The 19,562-nt window shown below is 39.4% G+C and overlaps 1 protein-coding gene across 50 annotated transcripts in view; it reads right to left on the bottom strand.

The window, feature by feature from the left end:
* Positions 1-13,002, bottom strand: part of PCM1 (pericentriolar material 1) — a 110,441-nt gene extending 97,439 nt beyond the window's left edge. For 29 of the 50 annotated variants that reach the window (XR_004185746.1, XM_031669365.1, XM_031669375.1 and 26 more), the window contains exons 1-5: positions 12,654-12,767; positions 11,078-11,145; positions 1,359-1,507; positions 899-1,080; positions 516-633 (exon numbers count right to left, since the gene is read on the bottom strand). Coding sequence is in view for 48 of the 50 variants with exons in the window: in XM_031669365.1 (XP_031525225.1) it covers positions 516-611 (96 nt within the window). In the remaining 2 variants the exon portion in view is untranslated. Of the gene's footprint in view, positions 1-515; positions 634-898; positions 1,081-1,358; positions 1,508-6,686; positions 6,796-11,077; positions 11,149-12,445; positions 12,574-12,653 lie in introns of those variants that run through there. The other 21 variants (XR_004185747.1, XM_031669403.1, XM_031669390.1 and 18 more) reach the window with 11 other exon arrangements.
* Between the last annotated feature and the right edge of the window lie 6,560 nt (positions 13,003-19,562).

The following is a 19,562-nucleotide window of genomic DNA, read 5'->3' as shown; positions in this document are numbered from 1 at the left end:
ATCTAATCCAAATTAGCATAATCATACTTTAAAATTTCAAATTGGAACTAAGCGATAACTAGTCAGTACATAACTGCAACCATAATTAAAAACTTTAGAACGACGGGACAGCCACAGTACATCACATGGACCAGAGGAGAGAAAACTGGTCTGTAAAGAGAAAGCTGTGTTAGGGAGATGCACTCAGAAGCAGAGTTAGGGTGGTGAAAATTATTGACAACTTTCCAATTCCTTCTCCCAGTCCCTTCCTAAAACCCAGCTGCATGCCTTAAACATGATTTCCATAAAAAAAAACTTTTACATCTTTATATAATAGTAAATCTTCCTTCTGGCTTAAAAGCTAACTCAATTTGATTTCTGTGTCTTCAATTAATATAATAAACAGCCCAGGGACCCTTAATATCTTGGCCAGAAAGTGTTTACAAAGAGCATCGGTGAGCTAAATTTGGTCAGGGGGCAAATTGCATTTTAACATTAATAGCCAACAACACACCATGAAGAGTAAGGTATCATACCATATTGTTGAGCCTGTCATCAACATTCTCATTGCTCCAATTTGGTAAATCCTGATCATTCATGCCATCTTCAAAAGGACCTCCTCCTGTGGCCATACTGGCTTTAACAATTAACTCTCTGCAAAACAAGTTAAGACCTGAGCTTTAACACATAAAAACAAACTCGTTTTTTAAATCACTCCAAGAAGTGTAGCAATACAATCACTGAAGCACTGATTTTATGAACTAAAATGAGGCACTGTCAACCACATCACAAACAAACTGATTTAGCTGCGATAGGCATATTATGATTAAAATGAGTTGGTAGTTGGAATGACAGAGAAAGGAAAATCCCTGAATATACCTTATGCGCACTAGTCTGCATACTAAGTAAGATTACTTACTTAATGCAACACAGTCCCAAAAGGTAGAACAATAAGGTAGGAAAAATGTCATAAACAGCAAGAACCAGAACTTCTCTCAGGAAAGAAAGTATCTCTGTTCTGACAATGGACTTGGGATGAAGATGATACTCTGAATACAGGCATTAGTCCTGTGCCAAAGATTCAAAGAGGGGAGAACTGCGCTGCAAGAAACAAGAAGAAAGTTTGGTTTTATCAGGAAGGAAGGTACGATACTAAGGTGATAAGAAGGTGGGGAAAGAGAAGCAGGACTAGGGCCAAAAAATCCAAAAGCGCAGCGGCTAGAAGACATTTTAAGAATAGCGATGCTTACTACCCTACTTTAATTTGTATTAGTGCTTTCTCTAAATCTTGTTAAAGACTACCACACTCAAATCCTCCCCATAAAAATGGGGTTTTTGCTTGTATATGTGAAAATCAAGAAAGGGACTGAATTTCATACCTGGGTCAAAGAGATGAGAAAAAGCAGCAGCAATGGTGGAAGTAGAGGTTCAAAGGCAGAGATGATCATCAGAAAATAATATTTCTGCATAATCTTGCGGAAGACTTTGGATTTCTACTAGCTGTGGAATTGTACAGGTTGAAGGGGTGCTAGTTGAAAGAGGAGAGGTTGAGATAATTTTATCTAAAATTCAAGGGACAGGAAAAGCCATTAAACTACAAACAAAAGCACTGACACTCGAAAGAGACAGTTTGGCCAAGGTCATTCAGCTAAAAATGGCAATAAAAAATATTAATAGGGGCCGGGCGCGGTGGCTCAAGCCTGTAATCCCAGCACTTTGGGAGGCCGAGATGGGCGGATCACGAGGTCAGGAGATCGAGACCATCCTGGCTAACACGGTGAAACCCCGTCTCTACTAAAAAATAAAAAAAAAAAAAATTAGCCGGGCGAGGTGGCGGGCGCCTGTAGTCCCAGCTACTCGGGAGGCTGAGGCAGGAGAATGGCGGGAACCCGGGAGGCGGAGCTTGCAGTGAGCTGAGATCCGGCCACTGCACTCCAGCCCGGGCGACAGAGCGAGACTCCGTCTCAAAAAAAAAAAAAAAAAAAATATTAATAGGCTGGTTGCAGCGGCTCATGCCTGTAATCCCAGCACTTTGAGAGGCTGAGATGAGCAGATCACTTGAGATCAGGAGTTCAAGACCAGCCTGGCCAACATGGTGAAACCCCATCTCTACTAAAAATACAAAATTAGCCGGGCATGGTGGCAGGTGCCTGTAATCCCTGCTACTTGGGAGCCTGAGGCAGGAGAATCGCTTCAACAGAGGAAGCCAAGGTGTAGTGAGCCAAGATTGCGCCATTGCACTCCAGCCTGGGCAACGAGCGAAACTCCATCTCAAAAAAAAAAAAAAAATTAAAAATTAAATAAATAGTAATAATTATAAAAACCCAAGTTGCTTTAATTCTGAGATCTTAACTCATCCCATTCACTACAGAAAAAATATCAAAAGGATTATCAACTCTGAAAAAGTACAATTTGTCCCACAGATGTTTTCATGCTAGAATATCTATTAGAATAACACATTACATTAACAAATTATATAGCAAATTAAATTTTATCTCAAAAATGATAAAAATTCAACAAAATATTTATTTAAAAAATCTTAAAAATCACAAATACATTGACCATTCCATTATATTTTACTGTTCATTTTTTTAATGAGCATATATTACTTTAATAATTCTCTAAAGAGTTGAAAAGAAGTATATTTTAAACCAATAGTCAACATTATGCTTAAAATAAGACATGAAGGACATCCCTAATAAAGACCAAAATAAAAATGCTACATATCAGTTATTTAGCATTCTTTCAGAAATTCTATCAAGCAGAAAAATATGAAACAAATATTAACATTGAAAAGAGAAAAGGTGGTATTCTTAAAGAGTGTTTTTAAAAATCTAGAGAACATCAAAATATCACCAATACCACTTAGAAAACATAATGGGGAAAAAACGATGCCACTCATAATGGTGACAAATATATAAAATGTCTAGGAATAATAAATTGGCTTCATGTCAAGAAGCACTATTAAACTCTATAAAACAATATGGGAGAAAAAATGTGAATAAGTAGAAAAAGTATCTTCCATGATGGGAAAGTAAATATTACAATCAATCACTTTTTCTAAATGTATATTGGCTTAATTTAATTCCAATTAAGATTCCACTGGAATTCTCCTTAGAACTTGACAATTCTAAAATTTATCTGGAAGAATGAATAAGTCAGAAAAAAAGCTACCATCTGTAAAATAAAAGCAAGAATAGCAACAGAGGTCAGGAGGTTAGAAAGCTAATCCAAGTTAGCTGTCTATATGGTTTCAACAATGCCGTCTATATGGTTAAATTAGTACTAGCTGAGGAACAAAAACACTCAAATACATGCAATCAGAAAAATGTGGTTAAGAAAAATTAGTCACAGCTAACACATTTTATTTTGTTTACTATATGCCAAACACCATGCTAAAATATTTTATGTCCATTATGTCATTTAACCCTCACAACAATTCTATGATGTAGGAGTGAGCAATTTGCTAACAGATCTGAAAACCACACATTTAGAGCTTTAACAGTTTTTCTTAGTATTCTTCACCTCAGTCACAGAAGAGAGAAAAAAATGGTTTGAGTCACTACTTTCTCAATTCTCCCAAGGATAGTACATATCCAGAACCATCCATCCCAGACACATAGAAAAAAAGTGAATTCACAGTAAACAACAGATGCCTTAGGGTATTAGAGTTTAATTCTCTCCCAACTGAGAAAGGCTGCCTTATATCACACCATCAAAATAGTCAAAGATTAAAACAGAATTTTAAACATAAGATTTGTAAAAGACAAGAAAATGGAATGCTTTTTAAAACAGAGAACTTACTAAATTGAGAACACAAAGAAATAAAAAATAAAAAGTTCAACAGATTTTATTCATATAAAAGTAAATCCTAAGTGTGCTGAGAATAGTAAATGAGAGCTTGGGAGAAAAAAAATCTGAAAGAGACATGAAGTATAGTTAATACCTTTGTTATACAGAGAATTTGTTTTAAAAAAATAAAACTGGAGAAATACAAGCAAAACAAGTAGTTTGCAAAAAAAAAAAAAACACGAATATATAAAGTCCAGTTGCAAATTAAAATGAACTATTAAATTTGCTAACTTTCATATAAATTACATATTATCTAATTCTCACGGTAGTAAAGGGAAAATGAAATTCTCTGACACTATATTGAGAATATAAACCAGAATAACATTTCTGGAAAGCATTTAGGCAATACTGTAGCAAGAACTAAAACTGAGTTTTTGACGTAGTAATTCTACCTCTTCATAAGTAATCTGAGAAAACAACCTTAAATGTGGTGGAAAGAACTATAATGAAGTTATTATGCTATAATTGTGATAAATTAAAATATAACACTAAACGTCAAAGGACAAAAATCAATGCTTTTAGGCAAACTGTACTACACCTGCAGGGTAGAACACTAAGTACCCTTCAAAATACGTAATTATGAAGACTGGACAATATAACCTGTTGTTATATCATGGAAAAAGTAATATAAAAAAGTAAAACAGCTGTATGAAAAATTATATATACCTTTTTTTAAACAAAGCTAAGAAACTTTATTAAAATGCTTTCACAAAAGCAATTATTGGTTACAGGGTAGACACTGGTGATCTTTCTTCTTTTTTCGGTCTCATGTATTTTCAGGAAACAGTTTACATAATTATTTATACTAGAAATATACTTTAAAACTTTAAAAAAGAATTAATACCCAGAGAAGTACATACAGCGAACCAAAATGACTAATTTAAATAAAATATTTTGCAACTACTGTTTTCTACATATCACATAATTTGTAATATTGAAGAATAAAACAAGCATGCAATAGAAGTGATGCCATATTTAAAAGTACTAAAAGCAATTGCTTTGAAACGTAAATTGGAAGGGAAAATTAAAACATTTAAGTCAAAATTATTACATATCATTTTTATCTTAAAAGAGTATGTTAGCTACACTTTCTATCAATAGAATAATGAACCAACAGTAAAGTAAGATAAATGTATTAAGAATGTATCTCGGCCGAGGTGCGTGTATCAAGAGGTCAGGAGTTTGAGACCAGCCTGGCCAACATAATGAAATCCATTTCTTCTAAAAATACAAAAATTAGCCAAGCACGGAGGCACATGCCTGTAGTCCTAGCTACTATGGAGGCTGAGGCAGAAGAATCAATTGAACGGGAGGCGGAGGTTGCAGTGTGCTGAGATCACGCCACTGCGCTCCAGCCTGGGCAAGAGCAAGACTCCATCTTTTAAAAAAAAAAAAAAAAAAAAAACTAGAAAGAATGTTTTACCTTCTATTTTCCAATTACAAAAAATTCCCCCTAAAATGCAGAGCTTGTTCCAAAGACCTATTTCTGGTTAATGACTTTGAACACTACTAAAATAAGGTTTTAAAACAATTTTAAAACTGTACACTGTAATTCGTTTGAGAAAAATAGATTTTTTTTCAATTATTTTAAAAGAAAAATTAGTAAAATCTTATCTAGTAAGTTGGTAAAATAAACAATTTCATCCACTGCTACACTGTGACTGCCAGGGGGGTAGAATACTTTATAACTTAATAATGATGATACCAAATGTGTTTAAAAGGCACGGTATTAGCATGCCTTTAAAAAGTAAAACTGTAAGTATGAAGCTAAAGAAATTATTGCATATGGATCAATTCTTAACGTATTAACATTCACAACATTTCCCAAAAATTTTAAGTATCTCCCTCATAAGAGGTAACGGCATGTTATTTCTCTCTTCTTTATGCTAACCTCTTTAACCACCTCAATGTCACCATTAAAAATACAGGATCTCTGCCTTCTAAATTTTATTCTGCAAACACATTAATGTAAACTAGTATTCAGAAGTACAGAAAGTATTTCAATAACAAAAAGACTAAGGATGTACAGAATACCAATTCAAGCAAAATTTCTGGGCAGCATCAATAGAACTTAGTGACTATAGTTCCCCCTTGCTGCAGTTTTGTATTGCAGGATTATAGTTACCCACACTCAACTATGGTCAGAAAACAGGTGAGTATAGTATAATACGTTATTCTCAGCGACAAAGACCACATTCTTATAACTTTTATTGCAGTATATTGTTGTGACTATTCTATCTTATTAGTTGTTAACCTTTTACTCTGCCTAATTTATAAATTAAACTTTATCACAGTACGTACATACAGGAAACAACATACACACAGAGTTTAGTACTACCCACAGTTTCAGGCATGCACTGGGGGTCTATGGAAGGTATCCCTACAGAAAAGGGCAAACTACTATATTATGACGTGGGCGATAAGGAAGTGGAGGAGTTAAAGGATAAACCCTAGGTCGCTAGAAACTGGGTATGTGACACACAGTTAAACTGATTAGAAAAGCAACAAGTTTTCTTTGTTGAGAGATGATAAGTTCAAGTTATAAAAATGCTGAGTTTGAGGTGCCTATAGTGCACCCAATTAAATTGTCTAGTTGACAAATAGTGACCTATCTCTCAAGAGAGAAATCAGGGCTGGAGAGTCATCCACTCAAAAAGTGGGACAGAGGACTCAGGGAGACAATAAAGAGTAAGAAAAGACCAGATCTTAAATACACTGGTATTAAATAGAGAGACAGAGGAAAAGGACATACTAATATACTAATGAGGTACAGAAAGATAGGAGGGAAACCAGGAGAGCCTGTCAAAAGGGGAAAAGTATATCAAGGAGAATGTGGTAAGAAACCAAACAGTTACCTTGCCAGATAAAAGAAGGACTGAGAAGTATCGTCCTGGATTTAGCAACACGGTTACCGTTGACCTTGGTGAGAAGTTTCAGCAGGGGTGGTGAGGGTTAATTCCGTAACTGGAATGTATTATTGGGAGGAAGGGGAATAATAAAGGAAGTAATTAGCTAACATTTAAGGAATCAGCCTATCATGAGAAGCAAGCAGAGACAGTCATAAAGAAAGTTTTATTAAAATGGAAGTATCTTGAGTATGTTTACAATTTGTCGGTAAGCAGGGAGATACTGGTCAGGTGTGGTGGCTCATGCTTGTAATCCCAGCACTTTGGGAGGCCGAGGCAGGTGGGTCACCTGAGCCAGGAGTTTGAGACCAGCCTGTCCAAAATGGCAAAACCCTATCTCCACTAAAAATACAAAAATTAGCCAGGTGTGGCGGCACATGCCTGTAACCCCAGCTACTCAGGAGGCTGAGGCAGGAGAATAGCTTGAACCCAGGAGGCGGAGGTTACAGTGAGCTGAGATTGTGCCATGGCACTCCAGCCCGGGCAAACAGAGAGAAGTTCCATCTCACAAAAAAAAAAAAAAAAAAAAAGAGGGAGATACTAAAAATGCAGAAGAGAAAGGAGATAAGCAACTAGCATGTGGGCTCTGAGAAACCGGGGGCCACTGGGATCCAGAGCGAAAGACAAATGATTAGCTTTAGACAGGAACAGGAACACCTCTTTAACTGAAAAAAACAAGAAAGGATGGAATCGGTTGTAGGCTGGCTAGCAGCTGTGGTGGTAGGAAACCAAGGGTGCTCCTAAGTGTTGTGAAGTAGGAAGGACTGTACATTAAGTGTGAGGGTGAGACAGCAGTGTCTGCGAGATCGTAGAAAAGTAGGAAAAGGAGAATGACTCTCAACAGCAGTACGGACTCAGGGAAATGAGAGACTATTCACTGATGTAACAAGTACTACAAATATTTTTTTCCAGCAGTGCTAAGCCTCAATATAAACACTCCACTAAATCCATCCAAGGTTGAAATTTTGCCAGGCAAGTTTAACAGAAAGACAGTAAGATAAGAAAGTTGAAGCTATAAGAAAACAATTGGTAGAAGTGATTGATGACAGTACTATGGGCAGCTGAATGGGGATAAAAATAAAATCGTTCTACTTTAAATACACACTTCTACTCATCCTATGCTTTACTAAACAAAGTTGAAACTATTATTTCCAAGTTTCATTTAGCTATTTTTGACAGCCTTAGTGGGCTTATCTTTTATACAAAGACACAAAAATGAAAATATACTATGGCAGTATTAAGCTACTTTCAATGACTAATTTTTTTTTTTTAAAGAAAATCCTGTTAGACTGGGCGCAGTAGCTCACGCCTGTAATCCCAGCACTTTGGGAAGCCAAGGAGGGCGGATCACGAGGTCAGGAGTTGAAGACTAGCCTGACCAACATGGTGAAACCCTGTCTCTACTAAAAATACAAAAATTAGTCAGACGTGGTGGCATGTGCCTGTCATTCCAGCTACTTGGGAGGCTGAGGCAGAAGAATCCCCTGAACCTGAGAGGCAGAGGTTGCAGTGAGCCGAGACTGTGCCACTACACTCCAGCCTGAGTGACAAAGCAGACTCCATCACAAAAAAAAAAGAATATCCTGTTGCAGGATTCCTACTACAGACATATTATGATAGAATATCACAGTATTAATTATCATGAAAATACCTACGACTACAGTTTACCTCTGAAATAAGAATATAAGGTAAAGAACAAATTCAAAGTAATCGAATAATCAGGCCAGATGCAGGGGCTCATGCCTGTGATTCCAGAACTTTGGGAAACCAAGGCGGGCGGATCACTTGATTCACCTGGTCAACGTGGCAAAACCCTGTCTCTACTAAAAATGCAAATATTAGCCATGTGTGGTGGGGCACACCTGTAATCCCAGCTGTTTGGAAGACTGAGTAAGGAGAATCAATTGCTTGAACTCAGGAGGAGGGGGTTGCAGTCAGCCAAGATGGCACCACTGCACTCCAGCCTGGACAACAGAGCAAGACTCTGTCTCCAAAAAAAAAAAAACCCAAAGTAATCAGTAAAGAAAAAAATTATTTTTTTCTCAAACGGCATTAAATTACTCATAGTCCCCTCTGAAAATATCTATCCAAGACATTCTTGTAATTTTCCTGACAGTAACTGGCTCATGGTTTCACTCTCTACTTCATTCCTTGCTTTCATGACCTAAACACTTGCAATGACTTTTCTAAGACCCTGGCCTCAATTCCAATATCCATCTCATCTTCTCTATTCCAATACTGAACTGATCATTTGTTCGGGATCCTGAACTTCTGAAGTTCCTCTTTCTGATCATAAGTTTTTGCATTCTACTTCTCTCACTTTATTCCTCCTGAAACTGCTCTTAGCCTTCCTGAATACTAACAGCCCCTTAATCATTTCTCTCTCCCTAAATCCACCAATCCCTTGATTCCTTACTCAAACCCAAACCCAAGTAAGTCATTCCAAAAAAGCCTTGCTAGCTAGCAACCTTCACTTCCTCACCTACTTGCCTCTTGTGTCAACTCAATTCTGGTTAAACCCCACCATCTGTTTTCTCCGCTACTATTCTTAAGCTGTCAAAAAGTGGGGAAATAGTCATAAAATGGCATTAACTGTGATCACTATTAAGGGATGCTACACTCCACATAACACATATACTTTTAAAATGTAAGTTTACTCCATGAGGTAAGGCACCCTGTCTGTTTTGCACACTGCTGTATCTCTAGTACTGTAGCTATTACACAGCACGCTGCAAGGCACTCAATCAAATCTGTAAAAATGAAAGTACTGCTATGTATCTCCGGTTGCCTTCTTAGTTCTCTACTGTGAATCTCACAGCCTTACCACTTTCTCCAAGTCTCAAATCCACTTTCCTCCTTCAGAACAAAATGGCCAAATCTCCTATTGAAAAAACCCAGGTCTTCCAATTTAACTCAATTACCCTTTATTTTTATTCCTCTTATCCATCATCTTCCCCAATGTGCTAAAAGGAAAATTTTATAACTAATTTTATAATTATTGTTTATTTTACTAAAGCCTACCATACAGCAATCACTCTAGTATTAACTCTCATACACACTCACATGTGACCCTTCCCTTGAGTTCCATTTTTCTTGCCTTGTTTTGTTAGTCTTCCAATTTAAAAAAAACCCACTCAGAAGTATAATTAAGATACCCGTCAACTACCTATTTGTACTTTCTCATAAGTCTCATTTCATATCCTCACAGGAGAGCTATAAAATAAAAATCTATCTGCTTTTGTGGAAAGTAAGAATATATATTAATTTCTACCAAACTTTTTTTTTTTTTTTTTTGAGATGGAGTCTCGCTCTGTCGTCCAGGCTGGAGCGCAGTGGCACAATGTGAGCTCACTGCAACCTCCCCCTCCCAGGTTCACGCCATTTTCCTGCCTCTGCCTCCGGAGTAGCTGGGACTACAGGTGCCTGCCATCACGCCTGGCTAATCTTTTTTGTATTTTTAGTAGAGACGGGGTTTCACCATGTTAGTCAGGATAGTCTCAATCTCCTGACCTCCTCATTCGCCCACCTCAGCCTCCCAAAGTGCTGGGATTACAGGCGTAAGCCACCACGTCCAGCCGATTTCTACAAAATTTTCAAAATGAACTTTCTTAAAATTTTAACAGTAGAATTAAACCTAGGTTATTTCTTTCTGAAGTTTTTTATGAAGAGATATTACTTCTAAAAAGCTTTTAACAAACTTCTAATTATCTTTTAGTCATTTTTCCAAACTGTCCTTTGCAAACAATTATTTAACTTCTCCTAGTAAACTTACATTCTACAGCACTGACTTTATTCTACTGGACAGAGAATACCTTTATGTCACTTGCATGTGACTATGCACTAAAAGTAATGTTTAAAGTAATTTTATACCAGGAAAGGGAGATTGAAGTATAAAAAAGAATAATAAAGTAATTTCAAACAACTAAACTTCGGCCAAGGTATAACAAGTTCAAAAAGTAGAGTTCATGAACAGCCAATTAATAGGAATGTTGTAGAAGAGAACCCGAGATTAAATGGATTTGGTAAGAGAGGCTATTCAGTTACAGGACAAATTCAAACAGGTTAAAAAATTCTGGGAAAACAAATAAATTTCAAACGGCACTGCATAAACCATTCTAGTACTTAATAATTAGGAATGACATGGCCTTTCCTAACAAAGACATACGGGCAGGCCAAAGCAGCATGCCGAAAAGCAGAGCAAACAGGGCGGTGAACCCAGAATGTGTTTACTAAGCAGAGAGGGTCCTCGGTCATGCACTGTTATTTTGATAGCAGTGTCCACCATAAAGTCTTCTTCAACTCTAATACAAAGGATAATACAGATGATAATGTCAAATTACCTGTTTAGAAACTAGTTTTTGCAGCTCAGAAACTGCTCCTTTCCTGCTCCACACTTCAAAGCTGTTTCCTGCTTAGGATTAAAAATATGTATCACTTAAGTAAATTACATACACTACGAAATACAGAATAACAAATACTACAGTTTTGGTCTAAAATAGGTTTAGAAAGATCAAAAGAAGGGAACAAATATAATTTATCCATATTTTAAAGTTACCTGAATTCTTTTGGAAAATAGTGTGATATGCATTAATGCTTAAATCCTCCAAACTTCTAAAATCCTACCAAACAGCAAAGTAGTATCTACTTCGGAACAGTATAACAAAGATGGTTAGCCCTAATTATCCTTTAATAGTCTATACCAAAGTTTACTCCTTTGATTGATCGAGCTTCCTGTTAAACTATTTAAGAACCTCGTATATCCGATGATTTTAAAATGCTCTTTTAAAAGCTATTGTACTTCACAATAAAATAACCTATTCACTACATAAATACTAGGTTTACCTTCAATTCAAAAACTCTGCATTTTATTGGTGTTCAGTGGCCCTCACCAGGAAGGTGCTAGGGAAAGAAAGGAGCAGGTGCACCCGAGGCTATGCAACACCCACTCCCGTAACCAGAGAACACCAGCAGGTGGAGTCTGGAAAGCGGTTATGGGGCGGGGGTGGTAGGGGCGCCCAGAAAGCCCGCTTCTTCCAGCGCCCAAACACGAACATTCAACCGTAAGACACACGATACAGACCTCAACCCGGCCAAAAAAATAAAATAAAATAAACCAGGCGAGTTCCTGGGGAGTGGGCTGAGGGATGCAAAGTTGGCGCGCCCAGCCTCCCTGGCGTGGCCTAATCCCCAAACGCCAGTTTCTGCAAACCAAGCAACGTTTCCCTCAGTCCCACTTGGCATTTACTCTTTCCAAGTTCTAGGCCCAATTCTAACTAGATCTGCAGGAAAGGAGAAAAAAGGGGCAATAGTAACTACATTAACATTCCCAGGAACGCCTCCCCCGGCCCCTCGGCTCCTACAGCACCGAGACGGCGAAAATCCTGCAGCTCAAAACCCAACTGCAACTCTTCAGAGTCGCGTCGCTCCTCATCCGCCCTTCTGCACCCCAACTCTGGACACCGAGAGCTCCACAGAATAAAACAGGAGGGAACGCGGGGATGAACTATGGCCACCAAGGCCTGTTTCTCTGAGAACTCGACCCAGTTCCCCTGGCACCCAAACCAGAGCCCCTGCTCCGCTTCCTCCGCCCGCAAGGGGCATTCCCGGGGCCACTGGGACGCGGGGCGGCCTACCGGGCAGGGCCAGCAAGAGGTGCGAGGAGGCAAGAAGGGGGTCCTGCAGTCCCCAACGCGTCCCGAGGTGCTCACCCGGGGATTCCGGCGGTCGGTCCTGAGGGAGCGGGCGGACTGTCCGCCTCGGGCACAGGAAGCCTCGGGCAGGAAGACCCGAGAGCCTAGCGAGGAGGCGTGGGCCTGGGGCCAGACCCAACAGGGCCAAATGTCCGGAGCCGTTACTCTCCCGCCCCTGGGGCGCGCCGCCCTCGGTTGCCAAGGGCTGGGGACGCGCAGGCATTACCTCTACAAGCAGCAGCCTCTCCCGTCAAGGGCGGAGCGGCGGTCAGCCCCCACGACCCGCCACCGGCAGCGGTCAGCCCTTGGAGACCGCAGCAGAGAGGCCCACACGTTTCCTGGCTGCCTTGGCCCCAATGGCCGCCTTTTCGACCTCAGCTACGCAGCGCCAACCGCCGCAGCCACCGCCATCTTAGGATCTCATTGTGGTGGGAGAAGAGGGGCGGGGGGACTGCAGAGGGGGCAACGCGCGGCGGAACATGCGCCGTCTCCTCGGCAACGGCCGCGCGGGGGCGAGAACTCGCCCGGGCGGGAGCCGCAGTGCGCTCCACACGCTAGACTGGAGTCATGTGACCCGCCGGAGTCTGTGGTGTCGCTTCTGGCTCTTTAAGTCGAAAACAGATTAAACGAACGAATCCGCCCCCCACGTCCAGGAACTACGTATCCCAGAATGCCACCTAGACCCCGTGTTCTAAACGCCTGCCAACCACAGGTGGAGGACTACAGATCCCAGGATGCTGTGCGCTGCCGGCGCTGATCGCGGAACGTGGGGCCCTAGGCCTATGCGGAAGTGGATTGGTCCCTCAACCAGTGGAGAAAGAGCCGAGGCGCGGTGCAGTTTTTTCGTGGGGGTGTCAGCTCTGGCCGTGCCGGAAGAAGGAGCCAAGACCGGGATCGCTCTTCTGCTCCTTCCTCACCCACAACCCGGTCACGAAGAGGTGGAAACAGAAGGACACTTACAATGTAGTCCAGCCTCTTGATTTTACATATGAGGGGATTGATCCACGGAAGTTAAACAATTTGCCAAACGTCATATGTACTACTGAGTGGGAGAATCATAAATATTGTTGATATTTAATGCTAGTTTTGGTTAATGTCCTTTTTCCTTAAAAGAGCCAGATGATTTTAATCCAAACTTAATTTCAGTAAATTTTCTCTGAATTATCTTTTTATTTATACTCTCCTGTTACAGCTCTATTAAGATTAGTAAATTGGCAGATCCTGTCTTTAAAAAACAAACAAAAATCAATAAAGTGACAAGGCCTTCAATGTACCTGACTGGAAAGTTAAAACACGTGTCAGTTTTAGTTGAGCGCAAGGGCATTCTTCTAGTTTTACGCAGTTCAAAATTACGGGATAACTTTTTAAGCAAAATAAAGGTAAAAAGAGGAATTGCTTTCTGGGTCTCAACAACAAAAACAAATTGTTCCCAAAACAGTAGATCTGCATATCGGTATACAATTCAGATAAAGCTCTTCTAACCCACTGCAATTTGCCACCGTAGGTTCAGTAGTGAGTGCATTGATCGTTTGCACTAATACTCGTTTGTCAGACACTGTTTCCTCGTATTCTGTGCGTGTATCGTTAAGTACTGAGGTAGCAAAAATATAGTCCCTGCCGTTGAAGAGCTCATTTTAGTGAAGGACGGAAAAGTGGAGTGTGATGTAAATAAATTTCGTGTTGTAAAAAAAAGTGCTGTGGCAGCTCAGAACACAGAGCAGCTAAACGCTCAGGTGTTTATTGTAGTCCAGAATGCCCCATCCTAATTCCACCACTCCAGGATCCTGGACAAGCGACATGCCTTTCTGAGCCTTAATTGCCCCGTCTATGAAATGAGGGAGAAGGAATAATACTGTCTACCCTGAAGGGATTTTTTAAAGAATGTTCTTAGAGTTTATTTTATGCCAGGCACAATGTAAAGCCCTTCGGTTGTTGTGATTTTCTTAATCCTGACAGCTACCCTGAAGAGGCTGGTTCTGCATCTGACCTGTTTTAGCAATGAAAGGTTATATAAATCACACTTTTAGCAGCTACAAGTGGTAGAGCCTAGATTTAAAAGGAGGTCTGCCTGATTCCTTAAAGATTTTTTTAATTAAATAAAATGCATATGAAAACACTAGTGTATGTTGAGGCCCAAAATATTAGCTGTCATCGTTATTTTGTTTTATACATATGTATTATTATTAAACGTATGTAGAAACTGTTATCATTAAAACAATTCTAATAAATTCAAAAGCGTGAAATTATAATACCTACTAGTCATTATGTTTTCTGAATTTATGAAGCCCCAGAATGTCAATACTATTGTTTGTTAGGAGGTAGGAGGAATCTGAGAAATATTTACGTTGAAATGTAGAAGCTGTTACCATTAAAATAATTCTAATAAATTCGAAAGCATGAAACTGTAATATCTACTAGTCATTATGTTTTCTGAATGTATGAAGCCCCAGAATGTCAGTACTATTGTTTGTTAGGAGGTAGGAGAAATTTGAGAAATATTTACATTAAAAAAGGTTCTCAAACTCAAATATGAGCATCCTGATCTTTGTAGTTCTCCTACAAAGGAAAAAAAAAAAAACCAGAAAGCGACAAAATTATCCCTGGCTTTCAGAAATTTAACATCTATTTTTAGAAACAAACTTTACAAAATGAGTCAATTTAGTATTAATAGAGTGTCACTATGCCAAACATATGATGTAGACACTGACTGCTTTAGTGATTTAGATTTTTAAAATAGGGGTGTTCTGTCTCAGAGATAATGATAGCTCTAGGATTTATAGGTAAGATGAAATTAGGGGCAGCAGTCTGTGGAAATGTAGATAGGAAACAGAAGAATGGCCTCTAAGAGATAAACACTGAAACTGCATTTCAGTTTTCCACATTCAAGAGTACAACCTAACACATGTATTAAATATGCAGGGGGTGGAAGTTCCAAATCGCAGAACGATGTTTAAGGAAGTGGGATATACCGAGAACACAGACCACACATCCAGAATAAGCGATGGACAACAAGCAGACTGGCTGACGTAGAGGATTTACATATGGTAAGTGATGGGGAGATGGGAGAAGGCAAGGTTTATTAGCAGGTTGGGGCCAAACTATAGAAAGTCAACTACTTATCTAAAGAGTTTGGGCTTTGTTCTTCAAGTAGTGTGAAACCATTTGAGACTTTGGAAGAGGGCAATGCTGTAATGAAATGGTTATTTGAAGACTTCAATCTAGTGGCAATGTTTTGGAAAGACTAGGAAGAGAAGACAAGGAGAACAGGTGCCAACCTGTCATGAAGTAATGAAGGCTTGGCCTGAGGTGGTAGCAGGATGAATAAAGTAAGGGATTTAAATTTTTATTAACGTAAACTAAATCAGTTGTTAAGATGTGAAAATACTATTTCTGTTTCTTGATATGTGGTAGGTGGTACTAACCAGGTGGTACTTACAAGATAACACAGCCAGGCACGGTGGCTCACGCCTGTAATCCCAGCACTTTGGGAGGCTGAGGCGGGCAGATCTTGAGGTCAGGAGTTCGAGACCAGCCTGATCAACATAGTGAAACCCCGTCTCTACTAAAAATACAAAAATTAGCCAGGCGTGGTGGCATGTGACTGTAATCCTAGCTACTCAGGAGGCTGAGGCAGGAGAATTGCTTGAACCTGGGAGGCAAAGGTAGCGGTGAACCCAGGTCATGCCATTGCACTCTGGCCTGAGCGAGACTCTGTCTCAAAAAAAAGAAAACCAAAAACTTGGCGCTATATTGTTTATCTCTTTAATCTTTAGGCTCCTTATCCACAGATGGATTGTAAGCATGTCTGTAACAGAAACCAAGTCTTTTGTACTTTTTATCCTTTGAAAAGCAAGTTTTCTGCAATACCTAATTTTAACCTGCAGATGGTGATAGAACTTAAAGGGAAAATCTTCAGGGACACTACACTGCTTTATAACTGGATGTTATTTGTTTTTATTATGTGATTTTTTGATACAGCCAAAAGAATATATAACATACATGTAAACTCTATAGTACAATATTGACAACTGGGTGCATTATACGCCTGTAATCCTAGCTACTTGGGAAGCTGAAGCTGGAAGATCACTTGAGGCCAGTAGCTCCAGAGCAGCCTGAGGAACTTAAGGAGACTGTTTCTACATACATACACAAATACATACATACATACATACATAAAGTATAATAATGAGCGAAACACTCAAGAACCCACAAACTAACCTTGAATAGAATTTAATCAAAATGTGTCCGGGCAAGGTGGCTCATGCGTGTAATCCTAGCACTTTGGGAGCCCGAGACAGTTGGATCATTTGAGGTCAGGAGTTTGAGACAAGGCAACATGGTGAAACCCCGCCTCTACTACAACTACAAAAATTAGCCTGACATGGTGGTGCAAACCTGTAATCCCAGTGAGGCTGAGGCAGGGCAATATCACTTGAGCCTGGGAGGCAGAGGTTGCAGTGAACGGAGATTGTGCCACTGCACTCCAGTCTGGTGACAGAGCAAGACTTCATGTCAAAAAAAAAAAAAAAAAAGAACTTAATCAAGATGTTTAAGGACTACTCCCTGCCGCATTTTCTTCAAACTGTTTCTTCTTCTTTGCAGACATAAATACTATCCGGAATTCAATGTAATTCCTTCATTTTATTCATATGACTATGGATATCCCTAAATAATACGTTTGATTTTGCTTGTTTTCAAGCTTTATATAGATGATATCATACTGAATATATTTTTGCTTGACTTGCTTTTTTCATTCAACATTGTGTTTCTGCGATTCATCCATTTTAATGGGTATAAACCCCAAATTTATTAAAAGCAGAATGTAAAATTAATTTTTGAATATTCCTTAAAAATATGACTTGGCTGGCCGGGCGCAGTGGCTCAAGCCTGTAATCCCAGCACTTTGGGAGGCCGAGACGGGCGGATCACGAGGTCAGGAGATCGAGACCATCCTGGCTAACATGGTGAAACCCCGTCTCTACTAAAAATACAAAAAAACTAGCCGGGTGAGGTGGCGGGCGCCTGTAGTCCCAGCTACTAGGGAGGCTGAGGCAGGAGAATGGCATAAACCTGGGAGACAGAGCTTGCAGTGAGCTGAGATCCGGCCACTGTACTCCAGCCTGGGTGACAGAGCGAGACTCCGTCTCAAAAAAAAAAAAAAAAAAAAAAAATATGACTTGGCTTTCTGGGTAACTTAATGGAAGAAGAGATTGGTCATGCCAAACAAAGGACTCATTGGAGGCCTCTGACCTAGTTCTTACACCTTTTGGTTAAATTTTAGCACTGTTAATTTCTCTACCTTTTAATCTAGCACAGAGTTTCTTAACCTTGGTACTATTGACAGTTTGGACTGGGTGATTCTTGTTATGGGGTCGGTCCTGTGCATTCCAGGAGGTTTAGCAACATCCCTGGCCTCTACACACTGTGTACCTAGAGCAAACCCCTGCCCATTGTAAAAACCAAAAATGTCTCCTGGCATTGATTGCCAAGCATCCTCTGGAGTTTGGGGAGGGAAATTTTTTTCCATAACTCTTTTGCTCAGAAACTTAAAGGTTGATGTATATAATCTAATCAACCAGCCATTATATAATTATATCAACTAATTCTATCAAATCCACATGCATAAGTAATGTTTCAAGGCTCTTTTTGCCTTGCTCTGTTTCCCCTATATCTAATTACCAGAACATCTCTCATTACTGCCTAGTTTGGATTCTTTATTATTAGATTTAAAAATATCTAATTACTGCTGCCGACATACAATATTAACGTTTATAACAGTGTAAACTGCCCCTTCCTTCACAACCAGTTTATGTTCTTTTCTTTCAAAAGTCACTCATTTAATAAATATAACCCTTGTGATTCTGACAGTTTCATCTGTAGTTATATTTCATCAGTTTTCACATGGCTTTACTTCTACAGAGTTGTGATTACTACCTGATTCTTTCTGTATTTTTCTTGTATGTAGGTTTTTATACCGTCTTCTCTATTCACTGAAAATGTGGTCAAAGCTGCAATCATGTAGTAAAATCTTGAGTAAACTGCTTCCTTCCCAAGACACACCAAGTTGGAGAGGTTTAAACAAAGAGATATGAGTAACAATTCTTAAAAACTACGAGGAAAATAATCTGTATCTTTTTCCTTGTTTCCAACCAACCGTATACCAAAACAGTTAAACCAGAACTAGATAACTAGATATATGTTGGTAATTAAGTAGAAAAATTGGATAATTAGGTGAGGGAGTTCCAAAAATATGGAAATATGGGCTGATATGGATTTTGTTTCCCAATTCATAGGAAAAATGTTAGAAAGGCATGAAAATTAAACCTCAGCTTTTACTTTAAAAACGCTGTTAGTCAAAACAAAATGATATGAAATAAGGACTCACAATTGTCGTGGTTATAGGGGATAATCTGGAGTGACTTTATAAAAGATGGTTTCTGGGTCAAATAAGTTTTTATTCACAGAAATAAGGAGAGCTGCAGGTGACAACTAGATTGGCAATATGCATCCATATGGACTAGCAGAGGAGTATGCGGCATGATTGGGGTTGCAATGATCCACATTAAATTCATGGCATTATGTAGGAAAGCTACAGCTGTATATATTATAATTTTTTTTTTTTTTTTTGAGTTGTAGTCTCACTCTGTTGCCCAAGCTGGAGTGCAGTGGCACAATCTCAGCTCACTACAACCTCTGCCTTCCGGGTTCAAGTAATTCTCCTGCCTCAGCCTCCCAAGTAGCTGAGATTACAGGCACGTGCCACAACACCCGGCTAATTTTTTGTATTTTTAGCAGAAACAGAGTCTCACCGTGTTAGCCAGGATGGTCTCGATCTCCTGACCTCGTGATCCACCCACCTCGGCCTTATACATTTTATTTTACTATAAAAAGGCTTCCACATTGCATTTCTCCTTCCATGAGAAAGATCCCAAAGTCAGGGAAGAACTAGCAAAACATGTGTGAATTCAGATTAACCAGGTAAGAGAGAATGCCCTCTCTTTACCAGAAGAACTAAATAATCCCCAGGGCTAAAAACCAAGGATGTTGGATGGCAGGCTGGTCTAGCCAAGACTCTCCCCAATCTAGATAAGGAAACAAGTAAAACCCTGACAGTGGGTGAAACACACTGGTATTG

Source organism: Papio anubis, chromosome 8 (genome assembly GCF_008728515.1).
Source record: "Papio anubis isolate 15944 chromosome 8, Panubis1.0, whole genome shotgun sequence".
Classification (NCBI taxonomy): Eukaryota; Metazoa; Chordata; class Mammalia; order Primates; family Cercopithecidae; genus Papio; species Papio anubis.
Note: the sequence above shows the minus strand (reverse complement) of the source record. Positions and strands in the feature narration are given on the sequence as shown.